The sequence below is a fragment of the Panthera pardus genome, unplaced genomic scaffold (assembly GCF_024362965.1).
Source record: "Panthera pardus isolate Hobbes unplaced genomic scaffold, ASM2436296v1 HiC_scaffold_18, whole genome shotgun sequence".
NCBI lineage: Eukaryota > Metazoa > Chordata > Mammalia > Carnivora > Felidae > Panthera > Panthera pardus.
This window is the reverse complement of record NW_026526743.1, coordinates 2,988,936-3,000,935: the sequence shown is the minus strand read 5'-3', so window position 1 is coordinate 3,000,935 and position 12,000 is coordinate 2,988,936. Positions and strand designations below refer to the sequence as shown.

The window sequence follows — 12,000 nt, the reverse complement described above, 5'->3', positions numbered from 1 at the left end:
CAGGGGCACAAGCAGGGGAGTAGCATTGCAAGATTTCACATTCCGAAAAGGTTACTTTGACTGATGTGTGGGGAATTGATTTGGAGGGAGGTGGGGGGGATTTGAGGAACCCAGTTAACAAATTTGGGGGGGAGAACTGATGGTGATTTGGAGAAGGATAGGAGCAGTGGAGGCAGCTCCTTCCCAGAAACTGAAGCTAGAATCGATTTTTGAAGGTAGAACTAACAGGCTAATTGGTGGATTACATGAGGGGTGGGAGGGAAAGAATTGGGGCTGTTCACAGGTGGTGAGAAACCCACCACTAGGGGTCCAAAGAGCAGTTCTCAGTTCAGAAGCCAGGGATGAGGGAGGAGATGCCAATGGCAAACCATCTATACAGGAGCCCTCTGTGATTGGCTGAAAGAGGTTTAATCAGATGCATGTTGTTAAATCTCTAGGCCCTGATTGTGTCTGTATCCGCACTTTGGGCAGAGTTTTGTCTCCTCTTGTGTGTCTTAGCATGTTTAGGGACCTCTTTTCTAGAAATAAAAAAAAAAGTCTGTTTCTAATTTTCGGGTTCAATTTCAACCAGTAGATCCTGATTTGCATCATTTAAACTAGAGCGATATTTTCAACTAGAGGTGGTATTGCTTCCAAGTTTGGGTTTTTGTTTTTATTGTTGTGTTTTTATCCCCCACCCCACCCCCCAGTGTAATGGGGCTTCTTTGCAGTCATTTTTAGCTCTTATAATCAAAGAGATTCTGCTAGGAGGTATGAGCCTCTGGCCACCTTTTAATATCTTTTTAGGTTAGTTATGATCATGGTGCTTTTTATTATCAATTTACTCTTTTATTTCTGTCTTATGAAATTTTTTTTTTCAACGTTTATTTATTTTTGGGACAGAGAGAGACAGAGCATGAACGGGGGAGGGACAGAGAGAGAGGGAGACACAGAATCGGAAACAGGCTCCAGGCTCTGAGCCATCAGCCCAGAGCCTGACGCGGGGCTCGAACTCACGGACCGCGAGATCGTGACCTGGCTGAAGTCGGACGCTTAACCGACTGCGCCACCCAGGCGCCCCTATTTCTGTCTTATATTGCAGCTAAGGGATTGTGTTGATTTATTCTGAAATTATGAATTTGGAGTAGGTAACATTATACATTTTATTTCAGTATAGTGAAAGGGTTGTTATACTTATTATCAAAGGGAGCCTTTGATCTAAGAGAGTCAAGAACAGTGATACAAATGAAAAGAAAACCCTAAATATTCAAAATCTGGCTGCTCGTAGGAACAATTAAAATGTCCAACAACAGGATATCGGTTAAAACAAACAAAATGCCTTTTGTCCTGTGCAGAAAAATTAGAAATCATCTAATTGTCAAAAATGTCTTGGGCTTTGAGAAGCAGTAAACAGAGTCTGTCAAATCCCTTCTCTGTTACACTTTGTTGTCTGTTTTTCCTTATTAATTTAGAAAATTAAGAAAGAGACAAAGAATACAGTGGTTCCCTGTGGTCTTGTAACCTCTCTTTCATTCAGAAAGCACCATTTTTAACACTATCATTGTCGTATTATTAGCCATTGTTAGCATCCAGTATGTGGCCTCCGCACTTTCTATGCACACACACAGATGTCGTAACTCGTCTTCAAAAATATGATCACATTCTACACGTCCACACATTCTCTTTTATAATCCATCATTTGAGGAGGTCGGCTGAGGGGACAGCATGGCATCACTCACCCTCCTCCATACAGTACTTCCACTGCCCATCGTAAACGGCTTTTGTCGAACACCAAGGGGACAGGCTGTTGGTTTTGATACAAGAGAAGTAAGTAGACCCCTTGTAGATGAAGGGAAAGACACATGAATCCTTCTGACCTGGAGGACAGAGAGACAAATAGAAGGGTTTCATCACAAATGAATGAGCCAAGGGTGAGTCTTGCTTTGGTTCTCATGGGCGGTTCTGAAGGTGGACACATGCAGCGTTGGCATCCAACTTTCTTGTGACAAATAAGGGTGTGTCCAGTTTACGTGGAGACCAAGAGCACAGGGAAAGAGTCTCATAAATCATAAAGGCAACTGGAATCAAGTTTTCCTCCAGACCATTAGAGCACCGTCAATGTCACACCAGACACTCTTGGGTCATGACATCACAGTAGGTAATGGAGCGACACGCGTCAAATAATGCTGCAACGCAGACCAGAAAACAATCTCACATTTCAATGCTTTTTTCAATCCTTCCGATTACACAAAAGAGAAGACTTCAATTTAATGCGAGTATTTCTCTACCATGCCTCTAATTTTTAATAATCTCCCTTTTTAACAACAACAACAACAACAACAACAAACAGGGCAGGACCCAGGCTCAAAGCCTTATTGTTGCACCCAATAGAATTTAGGAATCAGGTTTCCTTTTCATAGCATTTACTTTTGTGTGCAATTTCTATTTATGGCAAGTTAGTAATGCTTACAGATTACAGAGCTAATGTTAACTATTCTTTAAAGATAAAGGTGTTAGAGTGAAGATAAAGGTGTCAAAGAGTACATTTCAAGAAGGTTGGGTAAATGATAGTGCTGGTGGCATGCAGATGTGGCAAATACTGCGGGGTGCTTTTTGTATTCTTCTGTGTGAGGACAGGACTTTGTCTTTGACACAACGTATCCTCAGAACCTAGAATCGTGACTTGCTCATAGTAGATGCTTCAGAAAGAACTGACAGAAAGGGATGAGCTCAGAAAATGCCACGTGAGGGGCGCCTGGGTGGCTCAGTCGGTTAAGCGTCTGACTTCAGCCAGGTCACGATCTCGCGGTCCGTGAGTTCGAGCCCCGTGTCGGGCTCTGGGCTGATGGCTCAGAGCCTGGAGCCTGCTTCCGATTCTGTGTCTCCCTCTCTCTCTGCCCCTCCCCCGTTCATGCTCTGTCTCTCTCTGTCTCAAAAATAAATAAAAAACATTTAAAAAAATTAAAAAAAAAGAAAAGAAAAAAGAAAATGCCACGTGAAAGAAAGCTAAACCCCTTTCTTTAACAAAGGACTCATCAGAAGGGTCAGTATGCAAATGAGTGCTGAATTAGCAGGAGGCTATGGACTATATTGAATTGTCCTTTCCCCCCACTCCTCAATAGTGCTGGAGACTAATGGTCCCTGAAACACACCTTTTTTTTATGTTTATTTATTTTTGAGAGACAGAGACAGAGCACAAGTGGGGAAGGAGCGGAGAGAGAGGGAGACACAGAATCCAAAGCAGGCTCCAGGCTCTGAGCTGTCACAACAGAGCCCGACACAGGGCTTGAACTCACGAATCGTGAGATCGTGACCTGAGCCGAAGCCCGTGCCTAACCAACTGAGCCACCCAGGTCCCCCTCCCTGAAACACATCTTAAGAAATGTTATTCTACAGGTGCTTGTGTGGCTCAGTTGGTTAAGCATCAGACTTCGGCTCAGATCATGATCTCTTGGTTCGTGAGTTCGAGCCCCGAATCGGGCTCCTTACTGACAATGTGGAGCCTGCTTGAGAGTCTCTCTCTCTCTCTTTCTCTCTCTGCCCCTCCCCCACTCTCTCTCTCTCTGTCTCAAAATAAATAAATAAACTTTTTAAAAAAAGGAAAAGTGGGGCGCCTGGGTGGCTCAGTGTGTTAAGTGTCCGATTTAGGCTCAGGTCATGATCTCGCAGTTTGTGAGTTCAAGCCCCGCGTCGGGCTCTGTGCTGACGGCTGGGAGCCTGGATCCTGCTTCAGATTCTGTGTCTCCCTCTCTCTCTGCCCCTCCCCTGCTCACGCTCTCTCTCTCTCTCTCTCTCTCTCTCTCAAACATAAATAAACATTTAAAATAATAATAATAATAATAAACGAAAAGTCCCCGGTGAACCCTATGCTCCCTACTTCCTCTTCCAGCTGGACATAGAGCAGTGGTTCTCAGTGGAGGAGACATTAGACAATGTTTGGAGACGTTTCGGGTTGTTACAACTGGGAGAGGGGCGAACTGGAAGCTGCACCACTGGTTCCTACTGGGTAGAGGCTGGAGATGTTGCTAAACACCTTACCATGCACACGTCCCAGAACCGAGTCATCTGGTCCCAAATGTCAACAGTGCCCAGGTTGAGAAAGTCTGAGAAAGAGGACCCTGCAAAGTATGCTGAGGCCCTGTGGGATGGTGGAGCCCCAATACAGAAGGGGTCTGTGTCTCTGAATCACAACACAAATGGCTTCCCATGAAACATCCACACTGAAGTTCTAGATGACATGAACCCTACTGAGTTCAGCCACTGACATTTAGGGATAGTCAGTCTATTACTAATACAGATGAACCAGACATCATCTCTGTCTTCAACCTGGAACCTCCATCTCTTGCTCTGGATCAGATTCTTATCCTGTATAATCTGACCTGGGCCATCACAGGGGTGAGGCTGGGAGACAGCAGAAAAGGCAGACTGCCATCTTTGAGCTTCGCCAATGGGCTGAGGCAAGTGGAGGTCCTTAAGTCACATTGCGTTGTCCACCCCTGGCTCTCAGAACTGTGTGGTCTTGGTTGAAGACCAAGTTGAAACCAGTTAATATCTGGAAAGTGTTTAGAAGTGGACCTGGAACATGGCTGCTCCTCGACCAACGTTAACTGTCATCATCACCATCACCATCACCATCGTCATCAATAATGCTCAGTCATGGGCACCACCAGTATGTGTGATGCTGGTGGCGAGGGGAGGGAAGACAGATGCCCCTGTACACAGGATTAAGATTATCCTTGGGACTTATTAGTACAAACCAACACATAATAGATACTATTAGCCATCTGCAAAGTAATCCAGCAGATGGTCTGATCTTCTTAACTGGGTTAAAATCCTCCATAATCCGGGCCCTGCTGACCTCTCTGTTCTCACTGCCTGATTAACATTTCCTCGACCTTCCTCCACCTTCTTTCTCGTCTTTGGCATTTGGCTCATGCCCTTCATCCTGCTCTTTTCTTTGTCTCTAGCTTTACTCCCTGCTTCTCATCCATACGACTTGGTTCAGCCTGGATTAATACTCTTCCACATTCTTATAATACTCTGAGATGATCTCTATAAATGTACTTACCGAATATTTAAAGAATATAATTATCTGCTTATGTGTCTCTCACTCCCATTTGCTGTGAGCTCTCCCGAGAGCAGGGCATGCGTTTTATTTATTGCTATGTTTCTGGCCCATAGCACAGTGCCTGGCACTTGGGAACCACTCGGCAAATGTGTGTTGAATAAATTAGTCCATAACTATGTGCAGAGGAGACTTAGGGATACCAAGTTTCACCACAGGAATACGGGTGTGGTCTCAGGAAGGTATGACCAGAAAGAGACCCTAACTGGAAAAGCTGGCATTGTTCCTTGTCTGAATAAAGTGTGGCTTCTTAGCCTTTTCAGGACTTGTCAGTTCTTTTGAGAACCCAGATCTTCTCTCTAGGAAAATGTCCATACATCCCTGTGGCAGAGAACTGCTGGGTGTTCAAAACCAGCGTCATCTTCCTCCTCAAAGGTACTGCTAAAAACTACATCTCCCAGACTCCCTTGCAGCTAAGCACCCTGTGAGTTCTGGCCAATGGAAGTGGGAGAAAGTGACGGGTATCACTTCCTGGCCCAAAAAAAACCCAAAAAACAAAAAAACCCTTCTCCTTCAAGATCCTAAGACTCTTGATCCTTGTCTACCAGCTCCATGCAAAGAATCCACAGAGGACCCTGGAACCCTAGGGGATGGTGGAGCCCCACAGTGGAAGGCGCATGGATCCTTGCTAACCAGATGCTCCCTCTTTGGACTTTGTAGGAACAAGAAATAAAATGTTTTGTGTTAAGCTGCTAATAGTTTGGAGCTTCTCTGTTATAATAGCTATCCTCACTACCCTGATAAATACACACCCTTTGAAATACGGAGCCAGGGTTTCATGAACTCTAGTGCTAGCCCAGTGACCTCAGCTTAGGAATTTCTGGAATACAGAATGTGGTCATTCAAAAAGGACTTCATGGAATTAAAGGGCATGAAAACAAGTGTTTCTTGAGCCTTATTGAAGGGAGAGGGCTCATCAGGCAGAAAAGGATTTTAATTGTGGAGAATGTTTCGCCATAGCTTAAGTGAACTATGACACAGGGTGTCTCTTTGTTCTCCTTCCATGTTTACCACACCATCTGGAGGTGGTTAATTTAGATTCTTAGATGTATTGAGAACGTAGGCTCACATCCACTAAAATGGCTACTTTTTTTTTTAAACAGTTTATTTTTAAGGGGCACCTGGGTGGCTCAGTCGGGCAAGCGTCTGACTTCGGCTCAGGTCATGATCTCACGGTTTGTGAATTTGAGCCCCGTGTCAGGCTCTGTGCTGGGGGCTCGGAGCCTGGAGCCTGCTTCGGATTCTGTGTCTCCCTCTCTCTCTGCCCCTCCCCCGTTCATGCTCTGTCTCTGTCTGTCTCAAAAATAAATAAAATATTTAAAAATTTTTTAAAGATTTTATTTTTAAGTAATCTCTACACCCAATGTGGGGCCCGAACTCACAAGCTCGAGATCAAGAGTCACACCCCGTACCGAGTGAGCCGACCAGGAGCCCCTCCTTTTTTTCTTTTAAACAGAAAACAACAAGTATTGACAAGGATGTGGACACATTGGAACCCTTGTGCACTGTAGATGGGAATACAAAATGGTGCAGCTGCTTTGGAAAATAGTATGGCAGTTCCTCAAAAAATAAAATAAAATAAAATAAAATAAAATAAAATAAAATAAACGTAGAATTGCCATGTGACCCAACAATTCTACTCCTCGTTATATCCGCGAAGTATTTGTAACACCCAATGTTTACAGCAGCATTGTTCACAACGGCCAAGAGGTGGAAACAATCCACGTCCATCCATGGATGAATGGATAAACAAAACGTGGTAGGTCCATAGTATGTACCACACACACAGTGGAATAGTTATTCAGCCTTAGAAGGAAAGGAAATTCTGACACAGGCTACACAATGGATGGATGAATCTTGAGGACGTTATGCTAAGGGACATAAAAGTCACAAAAGGACAAGTATTGTTTGATTCCACTTCTGTGGGGTATGTAGAACAGTCAGATTCATGGTGTCAGAAAGCAGCCCCCAGGGGCTGGGGGCGGGGGAAATGTGCATTGTTTAATGAGTACAGGTGATGTATCATGGCTATTGGTTGTACAACGCTGTGGGTGTACTTCTACTGAACTGTGCACTTGGCCATACACTTCAAAACGGTTAAAAGGGGAAATTTTATGTTCTGTGCATTTTACCTCGATTTAAGAAAAAGAGTGGAAAGGGAGGGTCCAAGATGCAGTCTGAGGACTCAATCCATTGGAATTATGGAACCCCCCCCCCCTTTCAATGAACGTATTCGCATTTCCCTACCACGTGCTGAGCATCTCAAAAGGTGCTTGTGTCCTGGGCACAGCAGTCCCCGGCTTATCCACGGTCTCTCTTTCCATGGTTTCAGTTATCCGCAGTCAAGGTAGTCCAGAAGCAGATGACTCTCTATCTCCTCCCTACCTGAATCCAGGAATCTTTACTTTGGCCCATTCGTTCTTTCCGGTTTCCAAATCCTCCCCAACATTTCCCAGTACCTTCACCTCCACTTGTCTCCCAGATGTAGAGGAAGGTCATCCATCCCAGCAGGTAACTGGACCATCGGTTCATCGCAACTGGCCTCTTCTTTCTGGACTGAAGGAAAACAAAAATTTTGTTCCCGCGGGGCCCCTTCCTCTTCCACTAACTGCCAGGTTTGGTGTCATGCCATTTTACTTTCTACCCCCAGAGGGCAGTGAAGAGTAACTCACTCTTACAGGAAAGAAAGATGTGCTGTTCGCCAGAGAAACAACAACCCAGGGCTGGACCTGGTGACCTGGTTTTGTCTTGAGGCTCTGCTTCTATCACTGCTTCTCTGCTGGCTACGAATTATTAAGTACCTACTATATGCCACCTTCTAACAACCTAAGGAGCAGGGGTGATTATTTTTGCTTTACGGTAGAGTGAAAACACAGTTTGGGAAGTTGAGTAACTTGCCCAAACACTACAGATGGTAAGGGACAGATCTCGGGTTCCACTGCAGACCTGTCTACACAAGTTTCAGAGTTCTCAAGCTTCATAAACCGCGTCCCTCCTATGGGCCTTTGTTCCCTCGCCTGCAGAAGTGTAGGTTAATAATTCCTGCCTCCGGGAGAGGCTGTGAGGGTCCGATGAGATGCTGAGGTGAAAGGGCATTTCCATTGTAAATTGTTAGTTGGGTTTATGAGTAATTCAGGCAAAGATCAAGGCAGCTCAGGAAAGACATCAGATGGCCCCAATTCTTAATAACAAATCTGAATGGTCCATTGGGGGAAAAAAATCCCAAAGCCATCGATTCAGGTCCTTGAACAGGTAGGTGGCATTACTGAGCACCTGGGTGTCAGAACACACTCTCTCACTTGCCTTCCTGCTACACATTGGGATGTCTTTCTGATTTCTCTTGTTATTCTTAACCACAGCACCAAGCCCTAAACTTGCTTTTTTCCTGAGTGATATCTCATTCATTCACTGCCCACCTACTCATGGCTCTCACTCTGGCTGGTGGTTCAGACTCTAGAATTGGACCCACCTCTGACTGCAGAAACTAGCTGGTCCTGATTGAAATCCTGACTCCACCATTTACCACCTGGGTGACCTTGGGAAGTTACTTAAGTTCTCCAAGCCTCAGCTTCCTCCTCTAAAAAAATGGGGGTGCTAACCTTACTTCCACTTAGGCTTGTGATGATGATTAACTGAGATCATAAACAATAACAGGTAATACTCATTGAGTGCTATACACTATTCTAAATTCGTTATGATCCTGACAGTAGCCCAAAGAGGGAGGTACTAATATAACCCCCATTACTCATTTGGGGAAGTTGAGGCACAGAAAGCTTAAGCATCTTGCTGAGGATCACAAACTTCATAAGTGCTGGGCTTTTAGCTGAACCCCAACACCCTAACACCAGAGACTGGGCTCTCAGCTGCTGTGGGACACTGTCTAAGTAGTCCAGAAATGTCCACCCAAATCCTTGTTCATACCAGAGCTCTCCAGGCAAACTTCTGAATGTCAAATTCTATTTTATTCTCCCCCTTTTTTTTATTTGAGAGAGAGAGAGAGTGAGAGCTGGGAACACGGGCAGAGGGAGAGAGAGAATCTTAAGCAGGCTCCACACTCAGTGCAGAGCCCAACGAGGGACTCAATCCCATGACCCTGGGATCATGACCTGAGCTGAAATCAAGAGGCAGATGCTTAAGTGTCTCCCCCAAATTCATATGTTGGAATCCTAACCTCCAAGGTATTGGCATTAGGAGGTGGGGTCTTTGGGAGTGATTAGGTTATGAGGGTGACACGTTATGAGTGGGGCTAGTGCCCTTGTAAAAGAGACCTCAAAGAGCCCCCTCGCCCCTTCTGCCACGTGAGGACGCAGTGAGAAGATGGTTGTGTACCAGGAAGTGGGTTTTTACCAGACCCTGAATCTGTGGGTACCACAGTCTTGGACTTCCCAGCCTTCAGAACCACGAAAAAGAAATGCTAAGACAATGCTCTTTCCCACCCCTCAAGTTGTCACCCCAACAGTAAAGCTTTCTCCTCCCTAACGTCCTATCAGTCATCAAACCCTGTGGCTTCTGCTTCCCGAATGGCTTTGTGAACGCATCACCTTCTCTCTGTCTCTCCTGCTCCTGCAAACTCAGGCTTTCACCTTCTATCCCCCAGATGGTTGTCACTTTCCATCACCGATGTCCTGGCCTCGAGGCTCTCCCCTGTCCTGTCCACAGGGGTCTTGGTGCTTGCTTTCAAGCATTCATTCAGAAACAAATATTTCCTGAGCCTGTACAATGCGTGGGCTGCAGGGTTAGGGGATGAGAGACAGCAGAGTGGGAGACAGGCCTTGCCCCTGCCTTCATGGGGCTGGGCTGCCTACAAAGGAGACAGACAGGAAGGGAATAAACCAGAGACAAGCATGTGTCTCTTACTCATGATCATGGTGACGAAGGGGAAGGACCAAGGCTACAGACAAAGAGTAACTGGGGCAAGGTGACAGGAGGCCGGCGAGGCTCTTCCAAGCAAATGACTTGTAAACAGACCCTCAGGAAGAGTGGGATGTAGGCATGAGGGGAACCAGGGGAGGGGGTTTGGTGGCTCATCTGGGCAGGAGAGGCAAGATGAGAGAAAAAGCTGACATGTATTTAACAACAACCAGAACAGGTGTGAGCAGGGAGGAGCGAGGCCCAAGAGGTACTTGGCGAGGCAGATGGTGCTGGACCCCTACAGAGCCTTCCTTAGATTCTAAACGCTAACAGAAGCCACTGGAGAGATTAAAATGGGGACAAGTGGCATCCATTAACTCCCACACACTTCTCTGTCACTTTTATAACAGAATCCATAGTCCATACCACGGCCTTCCCCTCCAAGCTCATTCCTTATCACTCTGTTCTCCCTTGATCTGCCCCAGTTGCACTAGGCTCTTTGCTGTTTCCAGCACAGCACCGGCTGAGCTTACTTACATCTCAGGGCCTTTCCACTTGCTCTTCCCTCCACCTGGATGCTTCCCCCCAGGTATCTACATGGTTTGCTTCTTTGTGCCACGAAGGACACCGTGCAAATGTAAGAAGTTGATAAGGACCGATATTCTGGAATGTTAATGAGCCTACTTGGATCAAGCCATGGATATTAATAGAAAATATTTGGGGGTGGTTCAAGACAATGACTGAACTGTGAAGTGAGCCTCAACAGCCAGACACCCACGTCTGGAACATTCAAGTGAGGACCAAGTCATTCCTTGATCACTGGCACATTCAAATGCTTGTGGAGGACCTTTTGTCCTGGGCCGTGGGGTAGTTGGGGCTGGCATCCTGCCACTGTCACAAGATTGTTGGCTGGTAAGATCTCTGAGAAGTGGGAATGAACAATCAAGGATAATTGCAAGACTCCCTATTTGAATTTTTCTCCATAGGTGTACACGATTTCATAATTAAAAACAATAATTATGCAAGGCACTTAACAGCTTACTCATCCATAAAATGGGAATCATACCTATTCCACGCATTTGTTGGAAGGACCAAATTAAACAAAAGATATAAAATACTTAGTATGGTGTCTGCTATAAAGGAAGATCACAATAAATGTTGGCCATTAATGCTAAGGATGGTGATGACTGATAATATTGATGATGATGATAGTAACATCCAGTCTTCTCTTCACCATGCTAGGCTCTCAGTAATTAATTCATTAAGTAAACTTATCTTGGAAATGTTCTGATTTTCTTCTTTCCTTTACTTTTTGTTATTTATCGTCCTCCAAACTTTTCGGAAAATGTTATCTTCTAGTAAATGCTTTCCTTGCTTAATAATATTCCACATTGTTAACATTGTTTTCATCTATCTTTCTGTCACCCATCCATCCATCCTTCCATCCATCCGTCCATCCATCCATTCATCCATCTTTTGACCCATCATCCGTCTTTTCATCCAGCCTTCCTTCCTTCCATCCTTCCATCCATCCATCCATGCTTCCACCATCCACTTTTTGTCTATCCATCCAATAAGTATTCTAGAACCTTGCCATCCATATAGAACTGGGGCAACTACTAAGAGGAAGTGGACATTATTTCTGGCCTCAAAAGTCAGAGATGGGGGGCGCCTGGGTGGCTCAGTCGGTTAAGCGTCCGACTTCAGCTCAGGTCACGATCTTGCGGTCAGTGAGTTCGAGCCCCGCGTCGGGCTCTGGGCTGATGGCCCAGAGCCTGGAGCCTGCTTCCAGTTCTGTGTCTCCCTCTCTCTCTGCCCCTCCCCCGTTCATGCTCTGTCTCTCTCTGTCTCAAAAATAAATAAACGTTAAAAAAAATTAAAAAAAAAAAAGTCAGAGATGGGACATAGGCACAAATATCTATCACCCAACATGGGAAGTGAGAACAGCCACCAGGTAGTATGAAGGTGCTGAGAGGGTCATCAGGAGGCAGCTTAGCCCACCGCCTCAACTCACTGATTCTCTTCAGCAAAAAATGTCACAATGG

At 45.4% G+C, this 12,000-nt stretch overlaps 1 protein-coding gene across 1 annotated transcript in view; it reads right to left on the bottom strand.

The window, feature by feature from the left end:
- ELSPBP1 (epididymal sperm binding protein 1) overlaps window positions 1-7,645 on the bottom strand; it is a 14,619-nt gene extending 6,974 nt beyond the window's left edge. Inside the window, 4 exon segments of the mRNA XM_019425847.2 lie at window positions 1,719-1,856; window positions 5,857-5,890; window positions 5,893-5,924; window positions 7,570-7,645. Of these exon segments, the coding sequence (XP_019281392.1) occupies window positions 1,719-1,856; window positions 5,857-5,890; window positions 5,893-5,924; window positions 7,570-7,636 (271 nt within the window). The 5' untranslated portion in view covers window positions 7,637-7,645.
- Between the last annotated feature and the right edge of the window lie 4,355 nt (window positions 7,646-12,000).